The sequence below is a fragment of the Morone saxatilis genome, unplaced genomic scaffold (genome assembly GCF_004916995.1).
Source record: "Morone saxatilis isolate NCDOM2014 unplaced genomic scaffold, NCSU_SB_2.0 Contig23, whole genome shotgun sequence".
Classification (NCBI taxonomy): domain Eukaryota; kingdom Metazoa; phylum Chordata; class Actinopteri; family Moronidae; genus Morone; species Morone saxatilis.
The window spans coordinates 9,186,006-9,207,509 of record NW_023339796.1 but is presented as its reverse complement, the minus strand read 5'-3'; the positions used below and the strand labels follow the sequence as shown (position 1 = coordinate 9,207,509).

The 21,504-nt window shown below is 41.2% G+C and overlaps 2 protein-coding genes across 2 annotated transcripts in view; one reads left to right on the top strand and one right to left on the bottom strand.

Moving 5' to 3' along the window:
- Nucleotides 1-13,575, top strand: part of greb1l (GREB1 like retinoic acid receptor coactivator) — a 42,159-nt gene extending 28,584 nt beyond the window's left edge. The window contains exons 14-34 of the mRNA XM_035671435.1: nt 37-165; nt 536-670; nt 1,090-1,290; nt 1,430-1,610; nt 2,194-2,383; nt 3,474-3,610; nt 3,822-4,164; nt 4,566-4,681; nt 5,173-5,384; nt 5,496-6,061; nt 6,404-6,509; nt 6,678-6,824; nt 6,984-7,123; nt 7,330-7,491; nt 7,601-7,805; nt 8,854-9,016; nt 9,179-9,406; nt 9,503-9,644; nt 9,747-9,947; nt 10,535-10,673; nt 11,066-13,575. Coding sequence (XP_035527328.1) covers nt 37-165; nt 536-670; nt 1,090-1,290; nt 1,430-1,610; nt 2,194-2,383; nt 3,474-3,610; nt 3,822-4,164; nt 4,566-4,681; nt 5,173-5,384; nt 5,496-6,061; nt 6,404-6,509; nt 6,678-6,824; nt 6,984-7,123; nt 7,330-7,491; nt 7,601-7,805; nt 8,854-9,016; nt 9,179-9,406; nt 9,503-9,644; nt 9,747-9,947; nt 10,535-10,673; nt 11,066-11,229 — 4,007 coding nt within the window. The 3' untranslated portion in view covers nt 11,230-13,575. The remainder of the gene's footprint in view (nt 1-36; nt 166-535; nt 671-1,089; nt 1,291-1,429; nt 1,611-2,193; nt 2,384-3,473; nt 3,611-3,821; nt 4,165-4,565; nt 4,682-5,172; nt 5,385-5,495; nt 6,062-6,403; nt 6,510-6,677; nt 6,825-6,983; nt 7,124-7,329; nt 7,492-7,600; nt 7,806-8,853; nt 9,017-9,178; nt 9,407-9,502; nt 9,645-9,746; nt 9,948-10,534; nt 10,674-11,065) is intronic.
- A 1,814-nt stretch (nt 13,576-15,389) lies between these two features.
- Nucleotides 15,390-21,504, bottom strand: part of abhd3 (abhydrolase domain containing 3, phospholipase) — a 13,538-nt gene continuing 7,423 nt past the window's right edge. The window contains exons 5-9 of the mRNA XM_035670046.1: nt 19,410-19,522; nt 18,460-18,633; nt 17,984-18,032; nt 17,727-17,892; nt 15,390-17,612 (exon numbers count right to left, since the gene is read on the bottom strand). Of these exons, the coding sequence (XP_035525939.1) occupies nt 17,431-17,612; nt 17,727-17,892; nt 17,984-18,032; nt 18,460-18,633; nt 19,410-19,522 (684 nt within the window). The 3' untranslated portion in view covers nt 15,390-17,430. The remainder of the gene's footprint in view (nt 17,613-17,726; nt 17,893-17,983; nt 18,033-18,459; nt 18,634-19,409; nt 19,523-21,504) is intronic.

The following is a 21,504-nucleotide window of genomic DNA, read 5'->3' as shown; positions in this document are numbered from 1 at the left end:
GTAATAATCTAATTTTAACTTACGTGTTGGATGCAGGAAAGTACCAAGCACGGGCCTTATCTGAAGGCATGCTTACAACCAATGAGTTTCTGAAGGAAATCAGCTATGAACTCATCACAGGAAAAGTCAGCATCTTGGCGTCTCACTTCAAAACCACGTCACTAGGTGAGTGCTGTGCCCATAAAACTATGCTTTATATTGTTTGTATAGCTGATAAAATGATATCATTGTCCATCAATCACAAGTGCTGTGAATTATTTAGTATGCATACATGTCATTTTTTTGACATTCTAGATATTTTAGTTTGTTGTGCTGCAGAAACAGCAATTACGAGGCAAAATCAATATGTAAAATTAATGAACAATATTTTTTAACCTCAGTTTAGGATGAATCCTCTGATAAATGCATTTTTGTGTCTATGTTTCACAGTGACTGTATTGTAGAACAAAGAGAACATGTGTGCACAGCTGTGTAATAGCAGCCTGTATGCCTAGCTCTGTGTCTTTGTGTGACTATGGTTATTGATTGTTTTTAGGGGATAATCTGGACAAGCAGCTGGTGCGATACCAGCGTCGACGGAAGGGTCAGGTCATCCAGCCCTTTCAGTGCGATGTCACTGACTACATCCACTCCCAGGAGGTTGCCAGCATGTCACCACCCTCAGACAGAGGTTAGACTGCTCTCCATCGTACTAATTGTCCAAACATAACTGCTTGACTCACCTGGCAGGGGCTTTTTTTTTATCAGTCAAAGCAATCAATACATCTTCTACATATACTGTAAATCCATATAACGCTGAGCCCTGTGGTGATTTATCTGTACTCCAAATTTCACTGGCACAATTGGGTCTTAATTCTAGACCATAACCACAATCCTGTTAAATATTTTTACTTATAAGTCACAAGCTGCAGCTTTAGGGCGCCCTGAAGGCACACCTGTCAGAACTGGCGCCCCATAATAAATTCATATCAATATTTGGTAGCAATATTCTCCACAATTTGAATGTCTGTATTACTTGAAGTAATTCTTATTTAGTTGCATATTGAATTGACAATTATATTGATGCTTATATTTTCTGTTTTCCTGTAGCAGAGATGTTAAGTAAGGTCTTTCAGATCTATCCAACCCAGCTGAGCGTGGCTCGGAGCCTCCTCTCTCAAGTCTGCTCGATCGCCGACTCAGGGACCCAGAATCTTGATTTGGGGCGTTTTTGTAAAGTGGACTTTCTTGTTTTGGTCCCTCCTTCTCACATTCTGGTACACCAGACAGCGCAGCGCATCCGACAATCAGGTTTGTGTCTAACGGCAACTTCACAGATAAAGATTCAAGGATGACTTTTCCACCTTCTTGTATTTGAAATTGTCAGAACTTTGTGACTACAGGCATTTATTTTAGAATTAATTTGTCATTTCTTCTTGGTTTTACTCAGGAGTGCTTGTGGACCTGGGAATTGAAGATGCCTCCTCAGCCTACCAGAAATCAGACAAGTACGTGGTGCGCCTGGATGGTGAAGTTCACACTAAGATGGAAGCCTTCATGAGGAAAGTCAAACAGAACCCCTACACCCTGTTTGTCCTCATTCACGACAACTCACACGTCGACCTCACAAGGTAAGACGACTCTAGGATCTGAGCTGTTATGGCTGCAAATCTAGCCTTGTCCTTTTTTAAACACTGATTAAAGTGGAAATAGGTGAACAGCTGCCTGCAAGAGAAAACAAACACAGCAGTATCTGTTACCTTGAGTTCTGGTCAAATGTAGTCCAGTATAATTTGAGGTCTCTATTATTTGTTAATTTGAGACATATTTGGTTCTAAGTGATATTTGACATACATTTTTGATTTGATTTTGTATTGATGCAGTTCTTAGTCATTTTATGACCTTGTTCAGAGATGTCTGCTACTGCTGCTAGCTGCCAAGATCTCTCTGTTTCAAGCAAACTGCTGTTTCACTGCCAGAAACATTAGAACAGATCATTTCCTGTTTTCCAGAGGATATTTTCTCGGGAATGACCTAAAACATACTGGGCAGATGGCACGGCAAATATAAAAGCCTTCCTGAACCGTGTCCCTAATGGAGTTGTTATTTGCATCCATTTTAAATGTCATTAACAGCTATGGTATGATTTGTACAGGGATCTAGAATATTCATGGGTTTTCAGATTTCAAACACTTTGCCCTCCTCCCTCTCCAGTGCTCTGTCAGGTTCTGTGTGTCACGGAGAGCTGCAGGGTTTGGCTGACCGGGTGGTGAACTGCCAGGAAGTCCTAGATGCCATGAACCTCCTGGTCCTACAGGTCAGCTGCTTCCCTTACACACTGCAGACCCGCCAGTCCCGCATCAGCATCCATAACGAAGTTCACTGGCCATCCAATGAAACTCTGGTGAGCATTATTTTAACATCAAATATTCCGAAGGTATAAGAAAAGGAATGCAAGTCAATATTAAAGTGTGTCTGCTTTCAGGAGGCATTCATGGATACAGGGATAATTGGACATCTGAGCTATTACATTATTAAATGGCAGTATGAAGAGGCCAGTTTTTAACAGTTGTGGTTTAGCGGCTCCCCCTGGTGGACTTAAACTGCACTGATACTAACAGGAGAGGGAACATGATCTTTTTTTGGCAATGTTGCCTTAATTTTTACAGTTGTAGAGGATAAACATGGGGAAGGAGAAAAAGGTGTGGCATGCAACCATTGTGTTACTAGGGCGCCCCAAGATATGCATATGATATGATATTAATTTATTCCTGCTCATGATACATCTCTCACACTATTACTGTATGGTGCTATTGAGTTCTATTTGGTCTGGTTTCATGTCATTGTGTGTTTACACTTAATCCGTAAAAGGGTTTAGGTTAGTCCTAATGATATTTAAGCATGTACTGTTCATTATTTAAATGCATAAATTAAATTCAGATATTTAACATGTTATTTTTGTAGGAGTTTCAGAGTAGAGGAGGAGTGTTAAGGTCATGCTGACATACTGAGCTCAATTTACAGCAGTGTTATATAATATCGAAGTATCGTCTGGATGACAGTATTTAGAGCAGTGGTCCCAAACCTAAAGAGTTAACAGGGCAGCAAAGCAGATACAAGAATGAATCCACAAAATTATATTTAATTAATTAGACATTCATCTCTTCTTTGATTTGTTTTTTATGTGAGTGGCTGCATAATATTCAGGTCTATGTTGATGGGTGCATAACCCATAGGCAGACGTGACTGTTGCAAGTAGACATTGCCCCATTTTAGAGGACAAATAATAATGAGGTGAAAACATTCACTCACAGATAAAGCATCATGCAGTGAGGCTCATTCTGTTCTTGTTCTCCTTTTCGGCACTGCAGCGTTATGATTGGATAGTAGAAATGGAAAAAAGTTAAAAGTATCGACATTTAGGAGGGAATGTCAGTTCTTACTGAGTGCAAGAATTGCCTATGAACACTCACTCAGGTATAATTTTCTTCCAGCAGGGGGAGCAGTCTCCTAATGAGCTGGTCTACTTTGGCCTGAGAGACTACAGCAGCTCCCTGCAGTGGGGCGTGGCCAGCCCCATTCTGCGCTGTGATGATGCTTTTGAAAAGATGGTCCACACTCTGCTGGAAAGGTCAGTATAGTGTCATCTGTGAGAAATCATAAGCACACGAGTTGCTATAATCAAATATCAAATCTTATAGTTTTATAGTGTGTTTTATGTCTGGTTGAAATGGTGTTTACTGGCAGTGAGTAGGTTTAAGATTAAGAAAAACGTGTCAAATTTGCACCTGTGTTGATAGGAGACGTCATAATCACTCATATCTTATTTATTTGTGTGCCAGACATCCACACCTACACAGCATGGTGATCCGCAGCTACCTGCTGATTCAGCAGTACACTGAGGCCATGATGGCCTTGACCTCTTCCCCCTCCCTGAGAGACCACATAACCCCGGAGACCCTGGCCATGGTGGAGGACCTGATCAATGCCCCAAGCAGAGAGGGCTCCCAAGGCCGGGGCCACATGCTGCTAGTTCGAGTCCCCTCGCTACAGCTGGCGATGCTGGCCCGTGAACGACTAGAGGACGTGAGGGACAAACTGGGCCTCCAGTTGTGCTTCGCCGTGCTGCTTGGAAGCCCCGCCACCGAACTCAACCTGCACAGAAACTTCACCAGCCGCCTCAAGGTGAGAATAACATGACACCCGAATCACAAGTCATCTATTTTTATTGTGTTTTCAATGAAACATTTTAATTATTAAATATAATTGAGGTTACTTTAAAGCGAGACATGTCAACGATATCAGATCCATGAGTGAAACACTCATCAATGTTTGAATATTATCAGGGAATTCACTTATCAAATATCTCAAACCTCATTTAAACCATCAGACACCAAATATTTCTACTGAAATCTTTCCAGTAAATTTTTTTAGGCATCATTCTTATCTGCTTTGAACAGTATGACTGTTGACTTGTATAACAGTAAAGAAATAATATGGAAGAATAATACCTTAGAATGAGAATTTTAGAAAAATGTTTTCTTTAATTACATTTGTAATTAAATGATAATTGTGTTTTGCTGTAGGCGTGGAGAGGCTGTGAGAATGAAGACTGGGTGCCGCACACTTATGAGGATCTGGAAGGGCTGCCCTGCATCGTCATCCTTACTGGGAAGGACCCTCTTGGAGAAACATTCCCCAGGTAAGCTGATATGTCACAATACACCCATCACATCAATCAGAATTGTTCAAGTATAGTACGTGTCCTATTAGCTCATCTATAATTCCTGTGTGCTGTTGCTCTGTCTTTTATTTATCCTCCTAGTGTAGTTTTACACTTCTACATTGACACAGTGTTGGTTGTCTTCTCCGAAGACAACCAACACTGAGGTTCAGTTACGCTATCTCCCGCAGCCAGTGTGTCAGTCATGGGTCGTGTATCTCTATTGTGTCAGCATCAGTAAACCATGTTAGATTTATAGCACAAGCATTAAAAAGAGTTATTTAACCCCATGTTCAATACAATTTGGGCAACCTGATAGCATACAGTTAACAAATAAATAGATTTTGGCTTAAAATGCATTTTGAAAATTAAAAGTCTTTGGGAGAGAACACAGAAATATGCATTAAATAATAATCCAAATATATGACCTTTTCTCAACAACAATCTTGTTCACACTTCTACCCTTCTAGGTCTCTGAAATACAGTGACCTGCGTCTCATAGACTCCAGCTACCTGACTCGTACAGCTCTGGAGCAGGAGGTGGGTCTGGCCTGCACCTATGTGACCACGAAGACCATGGCCCCTCGGGAATCAGATGGAGAGAAGGCCACCACCAGCTTGAATGATGGGGATGAGCTGGAAAGGCCTCAGAGCAACGGCAGCGCTGCAACCAGAACCTCTGGTAAGTCCCTGACCTCAGTGAGATACTGTACCTTTGGTACCTTGCAAAATGTAAAAGATGTCAATGATGGACAGTTAGCTTTATTTATATATATTTATATTCTCCACCCAGGCTCATTGGCAGAGAATGGTGTCAGTTCCTCTGATGTTGCCGACGCCTTTCAGAAGCCCTCCACCTCCACCTGCCCCCCTGAAGGTGCCGGCAACTGTGACATAGGCACAGTAACACAAGGCTTCAAGCAGGAGTGCGATTCCCTGGGAAGCCAGCTCTCCTCCAACCCCTCCAAAACCTCCAAGACACCACCTTCTCTTTACTCTAGTTCCTCCTCCTCCTCCCCCTCCCCATCCTCCTCCTCCACTCAGAGGCCCAGCCAGTCCACACAGTGCGGTCGAGACCCTAAGCCTGCCCGGGTGTCACCGCGGACAGTCATCATGTCACGGGCGGCGTACAACCTACTGGCGGGGGAGTCGGGGAGTCAGCTGAGCTCCTTCTCCCTGCTGCCTCATGCGGATGTGGCCTGGAGCAGCCCGTTGAGGCCCCTTATCACTCACAACCTGCAGGGGGCGGATCAGAGCATGTACTACCGCCAGTGGACCATCGCCAGGCAGCATCACGCTGATTATGAAGCTCCACCTGTGCCACATCCAAGACGCCTACTGCTCAGTGGACCCCCACAGGTACCAAGACAGAAGTGCTGGTTCACCTTTAAGTGCATCATCAGCTGTATTTCCATATATGTGAATTGGAATGATTGGCTATTGTAATAAGTCATTTTAATCACAAAACTTCAGCAGAAACTGTATTTTTTGCAGTTTTTATTTTTACATCCTGATTCTTTTTCACTGTAGCTGTACTGACTTTGTAAGTAAAGTAAAGTAAAAGGCCTGAATATTATTGCTTCCTAATTCTTTGTTTGAAATTGTGAAAATAAAATCAAGGTCAATGCTTATATGCAATTAATTATGCATCTGGATGTATCATCATTGTAACATTATAGTACATGTTTTGTCCTGTGCTAGGTGGGAAAGACTGGTGCCTATCTGCAGTTTCTTCGTATCCTGTTTCGAATGCTCATCAGACTGTTGGAGGTAGATGTGTATGATGAAGAAGAGGAGGAGGAAGAAGGTGAAGATCACTGGGATTTACTGACTCATCTGTTCTGACCTATACATATTATATATTTTTTATTTTAAACACACCATAGATATAACAAGAAACTGAAGGTCATATCGTCCTTTTTATGGCGGTGATCCAGTTTTTGTTCTCATGTTTTCATGTTCTTTTTATCTCCAGAAACATCAGAGGTTACAACTCCAGTATATAACCAGTTACCTGACATTGAGGATGTTCGAAAGCTGCCCTTTGACCCTTACCCTCAGGACCCTAAGTTCAGGAAGGCCAGCCCTGTTTACACTGACAAGATGCCAAAGTGCTCAAAAGGTCAGCAGAAATATGCAAACATACAACAACGGCAGTCTCCGAGTTAAACATCTTAATCTGCCATTGTAATTACAGCATGGATGTTCATTTACTCTTTGATTACATTTAGTTTAATCTCAAAGTAGAAGTGTGAACATGTTTGATTTTGGCTATCTGCAGATTTTAAGCAAGAAGGAGAGAGCCAAGCACCAGCCAAACGAGAGACCAAGTCCATACGTCTGAGCAGGTTTGCCGCCCACAATGCCTTTCATCATTGTGAACAGTGTCACCACTACTGTGAAGCAGGCCCTGCCACACAGGTGAGTGAATTATGCAGGCTTACATCAAACATCTAAGGCACTCATCTGCTACCGTCTTTGCTACCGTCTTTGCACATGCATATCTCCTAACCTGTCAAAATACTTTGACACTTGAAAGTTTGAGAGCTCTTTATTGTGTAGTCATGCTTAATGGCAATCTGTCTGTGTTAATAATTCATGTGCGTGTGTGGATGTGTGTGTTGCAGCTGTCGGAGTGCACCTTCCATGCTTTCACCTTCTGCTCGTCCATGCTGGGGGAGGAGGTCCAGCTCCAGTTTGTCATTCCTAAAGCCAAAGAGCAGCACTTTGTCTTCAGTCAGCAGGGGAGCCACTTGGAGAGCATGCGCCTGCCTCTGGTCTCCACCAAGGTTAGTTTACTGTACACGTTCGTGAGAAACTGAAGCATCACAAATCAACGTGTTAAATCATTCTTTGGACACTGTTTTAATCTGTTTTTCTCCCTATGTCTCTCTCTAGGACCCTGATCTGTTAAAGAGTCCAATCTTCACCCCAACTACAGGACGCCAAGAGCATGGCCTGCTCAACATTTTCCATGCCATGGAGGGCGCCACTCATCTGCACATTCTGGTGGTTAAGCAATTTGAGATGCCCCACTACAGGAAGTACTGGCCCAACCACATTCTGCTCGTCCTGCCAGCTATGTTCAATAACGCGGGAGTTGGTGAGAAGCTTACTAAATTAATTCAACAGAGATTTTTTTTTACTCATCCCCTCCCTTCATTAATACACCAGTTTTCCCAGGGATGCTCTCTTATACTACAAACAGCAAACTTACGCAATTACGATCATTTAGAAGAGGCTATGGGGCGCCCGGTTAGCTCACCAGGGTTCGAATCTGACCTGCGGCCCTTTGCTGTCTTTCATCCCTCTTTCTACCCCCCTTTGCAGTCTATCTTCAGCTGTCACTATCAATAAAAAAAATACATACAGGTTAATGATGCCCTGTGGCGTTTCCTCATAAACACACAAGTTATGTTCATGTTGCCAAAATGCAAATGTTTATCTTCGAGACTTAACAGTCACATGGACTGTATTTCCTTCAACATGCAATGTCGATTTGTGGAATATTTGAAATCCTCTATGTTTGTTAGCTTGTAGTCTTGTTTGTTCTTGCCTTTGCTGCAGCATTGTTACACACAAACCATTATTCCACATTGATACTAGTGGTACCTTTAAGTCACCTCGCAACTTATCTCTCTGACTGATTTATTACAGTGAGTGAACCACCTTGGTCATATATTTACTAAACTCAGTCACGTTTGTTTACAGTAGGTAAAAGGTTGTCCAATTGGAGAGAGCCATCATGTGTGAAAATGGGTCAGCGTCTACAGCACAATAGTGTAATATGTAGCTAACCCAATCAGGTGTATGGCCTGTCTGAAATGGGTGTAACTAAACGTAATTAGTCTCACATTGACGGTGTCAGAGATTAGTGAGTTTATGGGTCCATTTACCCTTTTACCCAGTTTGGCTTACCATGACCCTGAGTGACAACGTGGCTGCCTGCTAATATTTGTATATGGAAAGTGCAAAAGTTCACTTGTAAATTTGTAATGCATACAGTCATTATGCAGATGTAATGTTTACTTTTAAATTCAAAATGCCCTGCTTATTCCCTCCTGCAGCACTGCGTTTTGGGTTGAAGGGCACTGTAGGTGTTTTGAGTAAGTGTAAATGAAATGCTGACACATGTGCTCCTGTCTGTTTAGGTGCTGCTCGCTTCATGATCAAAGAGCTGTCATACCATAACCTGGAGCTGGAGAGAAACCGACTGGAAGAGCAAGGTGTCAAGAGGCAAGATGTATGGCCTTTCATTGTCATGATGGACGACTCCTGCGTGCTGTGGAACTGCCACCAGTCAACAGACAGCAGGTAATAATTGTTTGAGTTTTTAACTTTTAGCTATAGTTATCCCATTACTAAGCTTAAAAATGTGTATATTAAAATATTTAGAGACCACTGTTAAATGAAAAATTTTCATATTTCCACCCCCCACAAAACATTCTTGTGTTTTTGTACCCTTCTCTCTCTCAGTGAACCATCGGATGGAGGCTCAGCCTTCACCAACGTATCTCTGAAGATGGTGCTGCAGCATATGGAAACCACACCGAAGATCTCCCTGTATGCAATGTGCGGTACGCGCAAGTGGAGCAGCAGCCTGGCTCGCAGGTCTCCCAGCCACCCCTTCAGTCGGTGTCACCTCCACGACTTTGTCATGCTCAATGTGGACCTGACGCAGAATGTTCAGTATGACCTCAATCGGTAAGTCTAGTGGAGGGTTTTGTCAGTGGGTCACACATTCTGGGATCTGTGCGGAATCTTAATCTTCTGGCTTTGCTGTTTTGTTCCTATGTGCAGGTATAGCTGTGAGGAGGTGGACTTTAATCTAAGGGTGAACAGCAGTGGGCTGCTGCTGTGTCGCTTCAACTACTTCAGCCTCATGAAGAAACACATTCCAGTTGGGGGAAACAAAGACTTCCTGGTCAGACCTAAACTCATGGTGGGTGTCATATTCATATAACATATGCCCATTTGTAAGTGGGTTTCTAGTGAATTTATTTGGTCTTCTTTTGAGCACTAAACAGTTTTTTTCTCTATCCAGGAAATAGAAAACCCCACCACAATCAGTCCGTCCCAGTATGTTTGTGCCCCAGACAGCGAGCAGACCCTCCTGGATGCCCCGGCCCAGTTCCTACTTGAAAGGTTCCTGCAAAGCTGCAGCCACAGACTGTTTCCAAAGGCTGTTCAGAACAGAAACAACCCAGTTCTGTCCATCGACAGCTACCTCAACATCAGCCCAGAGGTAAGAGCTCCCAGGAGGTTGCGGCTAAAAGCAGGAGACGAGACTATTAGCATCACCCCTTCGACTTAACAAGAAAACTATTGTGAAAACCTCTTTTGGGATAGAAGACAAGCCTTGTTGTGCCTGGGACTTGCTGAATTTCATACATTTGTACATAGTGTACTTTGTTGTTTCAGTTCTTTTTAAGTGTTAACTATTACAAAAGCAAAGAAATTCTGCTGACTTAGTTTATTTTAAATGTTTTTCAGTCTTAAACTTGTTGCATGATTTCACCATCTGTTTTGCTTGGAACATTCTGACCTGCATCCATGCACATGTGCAAAAAGTGAATGCTAACAATGCAGATTTGTACTGTGCATTTGTGCTGTATTATGTGCATTTGTTTGTGTATTCTCCTGTAATGGAAATAAATCATGACAGACAGTTGCACACAATGCAACCTATACATTTGCTTGTAAAGACGGCCCCAATAGCTCCCTGCAGGGATTATTAAGGTTTCATAATGATTAATTAATTCATTTGAACTTTTCCTTTAGTTTGCTTGAGTGGGATTAATGAAGTGTATATTCTCGTATCTATTGTCACAGATTTCCGTGTGCTACATCAACTCTCGTCCACACTCCACCAACCTGAACCACCAGGGTCTGTTGTTCAGTGGCCTGCTGCTTTACCTCTGTGACTCCTTCGTTGTCTCCGGACTCCTCAAGAAATTCCGCTTCCTCAAAGGTGACTCATGACTGTAGTCATGGTTATTGCCACTGCTTCTGTTGTTGTTGTCTCTGTTGTTATATCATCTAGTTTGAGATATCTTACAGTGGTAGGGCTGAGTGTGGTATGTGACAGTACTGTATGTTGCCATTGGAACATCCAGTGTATATACCCCTACAGCTTTTAGTGTGTGTTAACACATTTTTGTTAAGCCGATAAGTCAAGAACAATGAATGGTAGAAACTGTATGCATAGATAGCATAGATAGCTCTAGGGCACTCACTTTGTTGTCTTTCTTTTTTTTCAAAGTCTTAGCCAGCTCGCCTCTAAGGGCCACTAGCAGTACTAGCTTTTTTGAGGCTAGTACTCCAGTTTTTACTTTTTTTTTTAAACCATGGTTGTGTCCACAGGTGCCACTCTCTGTGTGATCAGCCAGGACCGAAGTTCGCTGCGTCAGACCATCGTCCGACTGGAGCTGGAGGATGAGTGGCAATTTCGCCTGCGGGACGAGTTTCAGACAGCCAACTGCAGCGAGGACCGGCCCCTCTACTTTCTGACTGGCCGCCATGTTTGAACCTGAAATGTCCTGGGTCCACTGCTGTGCTGCAGAAACACAATCAGGAATGAGGAGATTTGATTCAAAACCAGCCAGCAATCACAAATCTTGCCATTCCAATGGAAGATCAGAGGGGATATGCTAGAACACAAGATCCAAAGTGCCCCACAAGTGGACACGTGGCTGCCTAATTTGGCTTCCCCTACAACTGTACTACCACAGTGCACTATGCCTGGCTCCGAAGCGGGACAGTGTATGTTTTAACTCTTGCTTGTAGCTGGGCTTGTCTCCACTTGAGCTTGTGTTCTACTGAAAAAGACTTTGCTGTGAAAAGAAAGCACAGCTGAAACTGAACTTTATTTGTTTTGTTGTTGTATTTCGCAAAAATGGACGCTCGCCGATCAATGATGTGACTATTTGAAGATTGTATGTGTACATGGACTTGGACTGTATGTCCTATTCTGGACATGCGTGTTTATCTCAGGGTTTTAAAGGGAGATCCAAAGGAGGTTGTTCAAAGGGGTAAAGCTTTTCTCCAACTTCATTTTTGGCATTAACCTATGTTGGCACCAAAGACGTCTTACTTGCTCTGCCTCTCAAACTCGGCAAAGCTATAAGAAGTCAGCTCATTACATTAAAAAAATAAACTTAGAGGTTGGCCCGCATTGGATTTATATTATCATGCATAACTCTGCTATGGGTTTCAAATAATAAGCCACTATTTGAGCTGGTAAATTTAATCTGCAAATAGTGACCCCCTTTCCTCTTGTGCCTCCTAAAAATATTTATGTGGCATCGATAATCCGTCTGTGTGTGGTTTTAGTTTCCAGATGATTTACACACAAATGTATCCAAAGACTTTAATCACAACTAAAGAAAAGTACAACTTTTCAAGAATGTAGTACGTTAATGTGCTTGAATATAGAACTATGAAGCAGGGCTGTTGTCCAAAACAGATTTATCTGACTTGCCACAGGGATTTACTCATCTGTTCATGTGTGATGCTAATCACATGGAGCAACATGGAAATAAGACTTGTTTACTGGTTTGCTCTAAATGACATATGTTTTGTATTTAGGCATCCACTGGCTTAAATATTGGGTATTTTAAGCATAACCACATCACGTCAGTAAATGCTATATAGAAATCACTGCCAAATATTCTGCTACTGACTGTCTTGACTACCACCCACACATAAACTCATAATCTGCCATATTTTGCTGCCAAACCAAAGGGTAATCAAGGAAGCTTTATACATTCAAAAGCGGTTGACCAGATCATTCCATATACTTGAAAGTGGAATGTTTTTATATGTTTCTGCACAGGGTTGTCCAAAGAATATGCCTTAAGTGACATTTCATACAGTCACTGCTCAAGTCACAATTTTCTTTTGACCAATGAGAATGAAGAAACCATTTAACTGTGAGGCGAAAAAATGTTGTTTCTCTGAGTGAAGCAAAATGAAAAAATTGGATTTCGGACTACTGTACTGTTTAAAGCTTTGTTTACATTATTAATATATTATATCATCCCCTTAACCACTGAGGGTTACTGATGGTTTTTTAGTCTTGTGTAACTTTTGCCAGTATATTTTGGTCATGATGTCTTTCTGCATTTTATGTTGCAAAGGCAAGAAGAATCTACCTAGATGTGTCCTTATAACCATATGTCTGTATTCCTTCCTGTTCTTGTGTTGGATTTTTATTGAAAATGAAAATCAGGTCCATGAGGGATTCTTATTTATTTGACAAGCATTTTGGACTGATAATCATATTGAAGTGTAATATTTGATTGCATGCTGAGCTCGATTAAACCGAGGGAGTGTGTCCTCTTCAAAACCATCCACGAAGGCTTTGCAGAAGACCCAAACGAATGATTCTTAGATCTACTGAATGTCATTGGGGGTAGGGAATGTGAACTTGCACTACAAGTTGCCAGCAGAAAAATATATTTCCCACTATTAAATGAACCCAAAAATCAGTCCAAATGTAAGACTGGTGATAACTTAAACTCCAATGGTCCATAGAATGTATCTTTCTTATTAATAATTTAACACTTAATATGCAACTTGCTCTCACAATCTTCACTGAAATGTGTTTGATGACCATGTGCCCAGTGGTAGCCTTGGTGTCTGCGTGATCTACCTCATGTTTACCATTGTGATTGGGGGCTGTGAACATATGACATTAGAGCCATGCTATTGTTGTTGAAAATATATGAATGTAATAAATTGTCTTCTAAAATCATTTGCATTTTTGTTTGTTTTTAATGTTTACATTGTATATGTTTTTCATTTGGAAATCTAAAATCATGTCACAGTAGCACAAACACAGTACATCATATAGGATAAATAGTTGTCAGACATATCCATTCTAATTTCTAGTTATTCTGTAACTAACTAAGTGATACCCCTCGTGTTTAGTAAACTATGAACTGTGTGTGAAATTGGTGGAGTGCCCCTCTGATTTCCATTTGCTTTGCTGATTTCTGTGTTTTTTTGGTGTGCTTCCCATGCAGCTGCTGGGTATGTCAAAGTGTGATGTGAGTGCATTAATACACAGCTTAAGCAGTGTTGTTAAAATGCATGTGCAGCTCTGTCTTTAGCCTGTGATTAATAATCCTCTCACTCTCCTCTGCATCCATTCAATCCCAGATCTTTTTATTCTGCTGAAAAGTAAATCCCAGGGTCTTGCTCATTTTCCAGTCACCTCCTTTTCTGATACTTGTCTCCCCTCAACACCTCCAAAGCCATGCTTTGAAAATGCACACTGACCCTCTCTCTATGAAGAGCAGAAATGGCTGTGAAGAGGCTGCTGTAAGATCTTCTCTGGCTTCACTGTAAGGGCACAGGGGCATTGTTGGTCCAGGGACAGTACTATTTCAGCTCTTGCAAGGTAATATTAGACCACATTTTCCATCAACCTACAACCCCTGTGTGATATAACACAAGGCTATTTTCAGCTAGCTGCAGCAAGGTAGGAAAAGGGAGATAGGGCAAAAAGTGGCTGACATGATTCTTGCACCTCATAATTGCTCTTTTGAGACAAGCCGAAAGATGTTGTGCACAAATTGTCATTTATGACAAACTGGAAACTCCCAGTGCTTAAAAATGAGGGCAAAGGGGTAAGTGACAGTTTTATGACTACAACTACACAATTATGCAAACATTGGCTTTCTTTGACTTCTCTCGATTGTTATTTTACACGCGGCACAGTTTCATTGTTTGATTTGTTCTTTTAGCTATTTCAAAAAATCCTTTGAAGGAAAGAGAGAAAATGTCTTCTGATAACTCCCTCTTCCATTTTCCTTTCACTTGAGCCCTCAGGCAATGCAGTAGTTAATATGAAACTACTTTCAAACAGTGACATGATTAAAAGTATCACTGCACCATACCACTGTGAAATATCCTTTAATCCACTTTAACATCAAGGTTTATTGATTTGTAACTCAAAAATGATTCAGAGTACATTCTCACATTAGCAGAGATATCAACATTTATAATAGAGGGATTCCTGCAACATAATATCAATTTTCGTAGATGGTAAGCAGCAGTAAATTACTCATCCCTCTTGGCAGTCTACTCTAATTACTCTCAGGCTTCCATAAATCATCTAGCTAAAACCAAAGCTCATCTGTCTGTGCGCTTATTGGGGGGTTGGGGTGAAGGTAAGTGCAGTGCTGGGGGATTACAGTGTGCCTTTGGTGGATCACATCCACTACTGCAGCAATGCTTATCCTATCAACAGCTAAGCCCGTGAGTGTGGAGTAAGTCAATTCCAGGGACCAAAACCCAACACTGTGATGTGAGAGGAGAGGGAGCATGAGCCTCCGGTGACACACTGGTCAGGCAGTAAGCCAGCTCCAGTGGTAAGACTGTAAAATGTCTTGACTTCAGGGCACAAGTCTTTGACCAATGGTGAAGTCCTGTGAGCTTGACACCTCACGTGACTGATGAGCTTCTGACCCAGCAGTCCGGGTATTATCAGTATTCAGTCACAGGTGTAAAACCCCATTGTTTAGGCAAAGGAAGAAAGAAAGACAGAGAATTGCTGACAAAAGGCAATTGCAGTCAATCATTCTAATCTGCAGTACATGGTCAGTCGAGCAATCCAATGTACTCTGTTGAGAAAATGCATTACAAGCAGAAGCACTAGAGACAGCACACAAATTGACCTAGACTCTGTTTAATCATTTATTAAATACAGCATATTACACTCGTGTTGATAATGTGCATATACTGGTACTTATACTATAGACATATTTTAAATTTAAAATCGTATTGCTGCACATGTCAAACAGAATGTTTTTATATATATGTAGTGTACAAAATGAAATGCAGCATCCTATGAAAAACAAACAAACATGTCCTTTGTGCTACAGATTACGAAGTGATGTTAAAGTTCAGGACATGATGATGCTGATGACACACATGCTACTCAATGGACAATTGGCAGAACAAACAGACACCAAAATTCCACAGGAACAGGAAGTCATAATCCCTCATGCAGTGCATTACTGAAAGTCCGGCTGCCAGTCAGATCTGCCTGTTTCATGGATGCCAACTCATACACGGTGGCCAGCCCCTTGATCATTGTTGGCGAAACAAAAGCAATAAAACGACTGACAACCAGGTTCCACCAGTGATACTATGCATCTTGGAAAGCAACATCCACCATTTCAAACAGCCAATATGTACACTCTCCGTCTTCCTATGTGCATTACTTCATTCACATTACTGTATCTAGTACCCTCAGACTTACTTCCAATAATAACCACCAACATTTTCACAAGAAGAAAACCTCATGGAATTCATATACTGCTCTGTTCAGCCTTTGGGATATACTGTCATATATCGAATGAAATGAAGTGCCTTGCATTAAGGAATAAGAGGCATGATAGTATCAACTAAAATAGTGCAATTTCACATTCCTTGTCATTAATTAATTATTCTCCTTATAATACATTTGTAAAACTATTTGGTGTGCGTAAAGGTAGAATGTGTGAAATTAAAAGTGCATGCAGAAGGTTAAGGGAAGGGGTAGTTTTATGGAAAAAATGCCATTTGCCTTCTTGCCAAGAGTTAGATGAGAAGATTGATACTACTCTCATGTCTGTAGGTGACATATGCCAATTAGCTTAGCTTAGCATCAGGGCTGGAGGCAGTGGGGAAACAGCTAGTTTGGTTCTGTCTAAAGATAACAGAATCCACTTACGAGCAGTGGCTGGCAGGGTTTTTTTCAACTATGGAGAGCCAGGGTAGCTGTTTCCCACCGTTTCCAGTCTGTATGCTAAACTAAGCTAGTCGGCTACTGGCTGAAGCTGAAAAATTAATTGAACATGAGTGGTATCAATCTTCTCATGTAACCCCACAAGAAAGCAAATAAGCATATTTTCCATAATATCAAACTATTACTTTAAAGAAAACAAACAACTGTATGTCAACTAGTAAATAACATCTACCTTTAAAAGAGAAAAACACAAACAGAAGTATGATTTACAAAACAAAATTACACAAGAAGGAATGACATATGAGTAAATAAAGACAATCCCTGAGGGCTAAAATCCTACTAATATGAGTACGAAAGGACGCTTCATGAACAAAGATGATTTTCATGTACAGTACTTGTGTTAACTTCAAAAGAGAATAATTGCACAAGGTAATCGCAGCTAGCTAATGCAATTAAACAAGATGGGCACAGATTCAGCTTTTCAATAGTGACATGAACAGCTACGCTTGTTTTTTAATAAGCCTGCTATTGAGAGCATGATTACATACAATGACTTGTTAATTGTATGGAATAAATAAATGACCATTGAATGCAACACAATAAGCTGCATTCAATAAGATGTGGCTTTCGAATGAGAAAGAATGTTTTTTTGCTTGTGGCAGGAGGAAGAATGGGACGGAAGGATGGAGGGCAAAGATAGAAAATAAAGATAATGGAAGGAAGGAAATAGGCACAATAGGATTATGTAGAGAGGGAAGGGATATATGATGGATGGAATGCAGTAAGGAGGAATAAGGGACAAGGATGAAAGAGGGGAAAACAAGAAGGTAGGAAAAAACAAGGAAGAATGGAATCTTAAATGGAAGGAATAAAGTATGGAATGCACAAAGGAAAAATGGATGGCAAAAATGAAAGATTAAAGGAAGGAAGGGAAGAAAGAATAAATGAATAAGAGGAAGTAAAACTTTAGGAACACTTTTGAGTTTTCTTATCAGGAGAGGTCCGTGAGCCGGCTGCCTTGTTCGATGACCGCCTTAGCAAACTGCTTGAAGACTCGGTCCATGTACGTGCTCTGCCGAGGCCACAGGCCCTCGAGGAAACCAATATGGCCACCGTGACAGGTAATGAGCAGGGCCAGGTTGGGATTCTGCTTCACAGCCTCCACTGGAATGGCTGTAAAGAAAACAAGGGGGATTCAGATCCTGTTCTCTTCTCTGTGGACCAGATACTCTGTCTTTAGGTGGTGAAGTCAGATTGCGCAGAAAATCTAAAGTTACTGGGACTTACCATGAGACGGGGAAAATACATCATCAGCAGCGTTCAGACACAGCATTGGCACCTGCACAGACTTCAGCCTGTGGACAGGACTGGCATCATGGTAGTAGTCATCATTGGTAGAATAGCCAAACATTATGGAGGTGAACCTCTCGTCAAACTCTCGAATGGTCCTTGCCTGTAGGGACAGAGTACATTGATTAAGTGTTGCCTACTTCATTTAATTAGATTAGCATTTATGGCTGAGTGTCACTGAAAATAATCCCGACCTTCATGACATGATCGATGTCGTAACACTTTTCAAGCACTGGTCTGTGTCTGCGGGGGAGATTAAAAATAAAACTGTCATTGACTACTGTTAGGTGAAATGATTTGCAGCTGAAAATGTCCCTCAAAAATGCTGACAAATGTGTAACAAGAGTCAAGCTCAACCTTCAAAGTAGTACTAAAAAAGCATTACTGTGCATTTATATCAGGCCCATGTTAACACACAGATTGAAATATATTGGGGGTATTATCATTTCTAAATGTTACCAGGCTTTTTTTGTGTTTTAATCACCTAACAAAGAAAAAAGAAAACAGCAGGAGTGAAGTATTTTTTGCCTCGAACTGTAAAAGCAAACCCTTGATCAACATATAAAAAAAAAATACATAAAACCCAGTTATTCAAGTTCCCTAAACATTTAGCCCGTAGCACTAACAGAGAGTTAGCGGCCGAGTTAATCCCGCTCTGGCCCGGGCTGACCTGTGCACAGAGGCTTGTAGGCAGCTGGTGAGGTAGGAGTTGAAGAGGAAACGGTCCAGGGGTTTTTCCAGTGAAGCGGTGCACTCAAATACATCCCAGCCTGCTGAGAAGACTACGACCCCTTTCAGACAGGTTTCCCGGCCCTTCCGCCCCAGGTAGTTGGCCAGCATCATCCTGAATATGGAAAGAGGGCGAGAGAAAGGGACAGATGGGGAAAAACAGAGATTGGAACATGTTCCATTTCTGACCAATCCTTCACTTCACGGGATTAGTGCTGTGCAGTAAAAAAAAAAACACCTTCTTTGGCAAGCTGCACTGAGTGACTGGGACCATATTAAAGCACTGACTGTAATCTGACTGATACTGGATTTTTGAGGCCAATACAGATAGATTGTTAAAAAAATATGATAGCAATATATTGACATTTAGTAATATTATTTCTAGTGAACACAAAACATGCAGAACAATCCAGACATGGATATGTTAGATGAATTGTGACCAAGACATACTGAGGGGGACGGAGAGTCTTCTTTTTTCTTTAATATTTAATTCTAATACTAATAAGTATCTTCGCTTCTATAAACCCTCTATAACAACTGTGAGAGCTGAATATTTAAAGCTAAACACAAACTGTCGGCTGCACAGAAAGAAAGTTTGACTTACTAGCATGACATCTTTTGCCTGTCTTGTCCTTCTGGTAACATTTGGCATAAACCAATCACCAACCAGCTGAATTAGTATTGTGAGTTCTGTGTAGTTTACTAATGTGGGATTATGTTATGTCAGGTGATTTCTGGGTTAATTTTTTTTTAGTTGCAAGTTCAGTTATCGCTGAGTCGCCAACAAATGTGTCAAGTTGTCTTGTTCGGCTTAAGTCACATTCTGAGATTTGTTAGCAGTGTCGCCAGTACTGAAATGTCCAGTCAGCTGGTAGTGAGTGGCTTCATTACCCGCCCATTGATACTCCAGCAGCCATGATTGGAGCAGCTTCATTAGTCCTCTGGATGTGCTCAATAACAGTCTCTAGATCCTCCGTGTTGGCTGCACAGTAGGTCCTTGGGGTCTGGGTGGGGCAAGAAGACAATAGAGTCACACCCTTTCTGTTTCTCTCTCTATGTTAAAATTATGAAGACTCAACAGGAAAAGATGAGGACTGCCTTCAACATCTGGGCAATTTTTACTTTGACCAAACTCAACTTTTGAAGACATAGCAGCTACAGGGTCTAACCCCTTTTTCTGGGTGGGAGAAACTGAAAAACTAGCAGTATTAAAGCAGCTGTGGTAACTGTGACAGTTGCAATTACTGTACTGACATTATGGCTTCTATTGGGTGAATATTAGGAAACAAATATAAAAAAAAAAACAATATTTGGCAATTACCGCATAATATACAGTAGATAGGTGTGAGACACAGAAATGATACATACAGTCGCTAATGCACACAAGGACAAGGACACAATGAGCTACAGATTATTATGTAACAGACGCAATCTTTCTGGGCCACATCAGGACCTTTGTTATTTACAAGGAGAGATAGCAGCAAAGGAAGGGCACTGTTAGGCTGCATGCAAACCATTCCCAGCTCATGGTGTTTTCCATCTTCAGGGAAGGAAAATCAAACTAGAGCTGAAGATATTAGTTGATTAATCGATAAGTCAAGGTACAGAAGATACATCTGCAACCATTTTAATCTCTTTTTAATCAAAAATGCCCAATATTCACTGGTTCTAGCTTCTCAAATATTTGCACATTTGATGTTTTTCTTCAGCGATAGTTACATTTAAAGATGTCATGTCAAGCTGTAATGGACAAGATTCACTTTCTGACATTTTGTAGACCGAAAAATTTGTCTGTGGTGTAGGCGACAATGGACAACATCAGGCAGAGACTGAACTCTTTCATGATTCCCTGACTTTACTTCACACAAAGGCTGCCATCCATGTCCATTAAAAAGAAATTTAAAAGGGATTACATTGTCAGTGTTACTACAATTGAATGCTGTCTTGTGCACATTGGCTCCACAGCAGCTGCAACAGCCCCATGGCCTAATCGAATAGGCACTGGCCTCATAAACCAGAGATTGTGGGTCCCATCTAGATATGCTCTGATATGTCAGATATTTTACAACTGATTATTTTGGGGTTTTTAACTGTTGGTTGGACAAAACAAGACATTAAAATAATTATTTGTTGCATTTCTGCATAGATCAAAAATCTTAAATACAAGATAAATATGTTTGGAAACAGGCACTTAACGATCAACACAATTCACTGTACCACCCGTTATTATGACTATGCCGTGTTGGTTTTTGCACTGTCACAGGTGTGACGCGTCTCTCTAGACATCCATTGGACTGCAAAAGTGAGTCCTCACTCTATAACTGTGTAAAGGTGTGAAGATTTATTTTTAACTTTTTTGCAAGCCAAGAAAGAGTGAAGCTGCAAAGGTACAACTTTACAGCCTTTTTTGAAAACTATTCAGGTATTTCTGGCTATAATACACATTGAGGCAGTTGGTCAGGTTACTTAACATTATAGAACAAACCAGCTCTAACTCGAATGAGCCTGTTTAACAAGTCCATTTTCTCAGGATGCCTTAGCACTTCAAGACCCTTCATTAAGATTCAAGGAGCAAGATTAAGATCCTCAGGCAGAGGATAGTCCTGCCCAAGATTCGGACTTTGCAGTGAAACAGCGATGCTTACAAATGGAATTATAACATAAAAAGATGGTAAAAATAAAAAATAAAATTGCAATTACCTTGGGTGAATATTTGAGGAGACTTAATCTTTTGCACTGCAAAGCTCCTCCACAGGAAAGTGTCATTTAATAGGCTTTTTTACAAAGTCTAGAAATAGGGCACTAGCGCTCGGGACAGTCTTTGAGGCAGGGGCATCTTTCACACAGCGGGTCATTCTAAAGCGCTGTCCTATTTAAACAATAGACGGTATTCACACTAACTGGACACAGAGAAAACACTCACAGGAGCGTACAAATGCTTTGCATCGAATATATAGCACAATTCCCAACTGAAATGAGGCAGAAA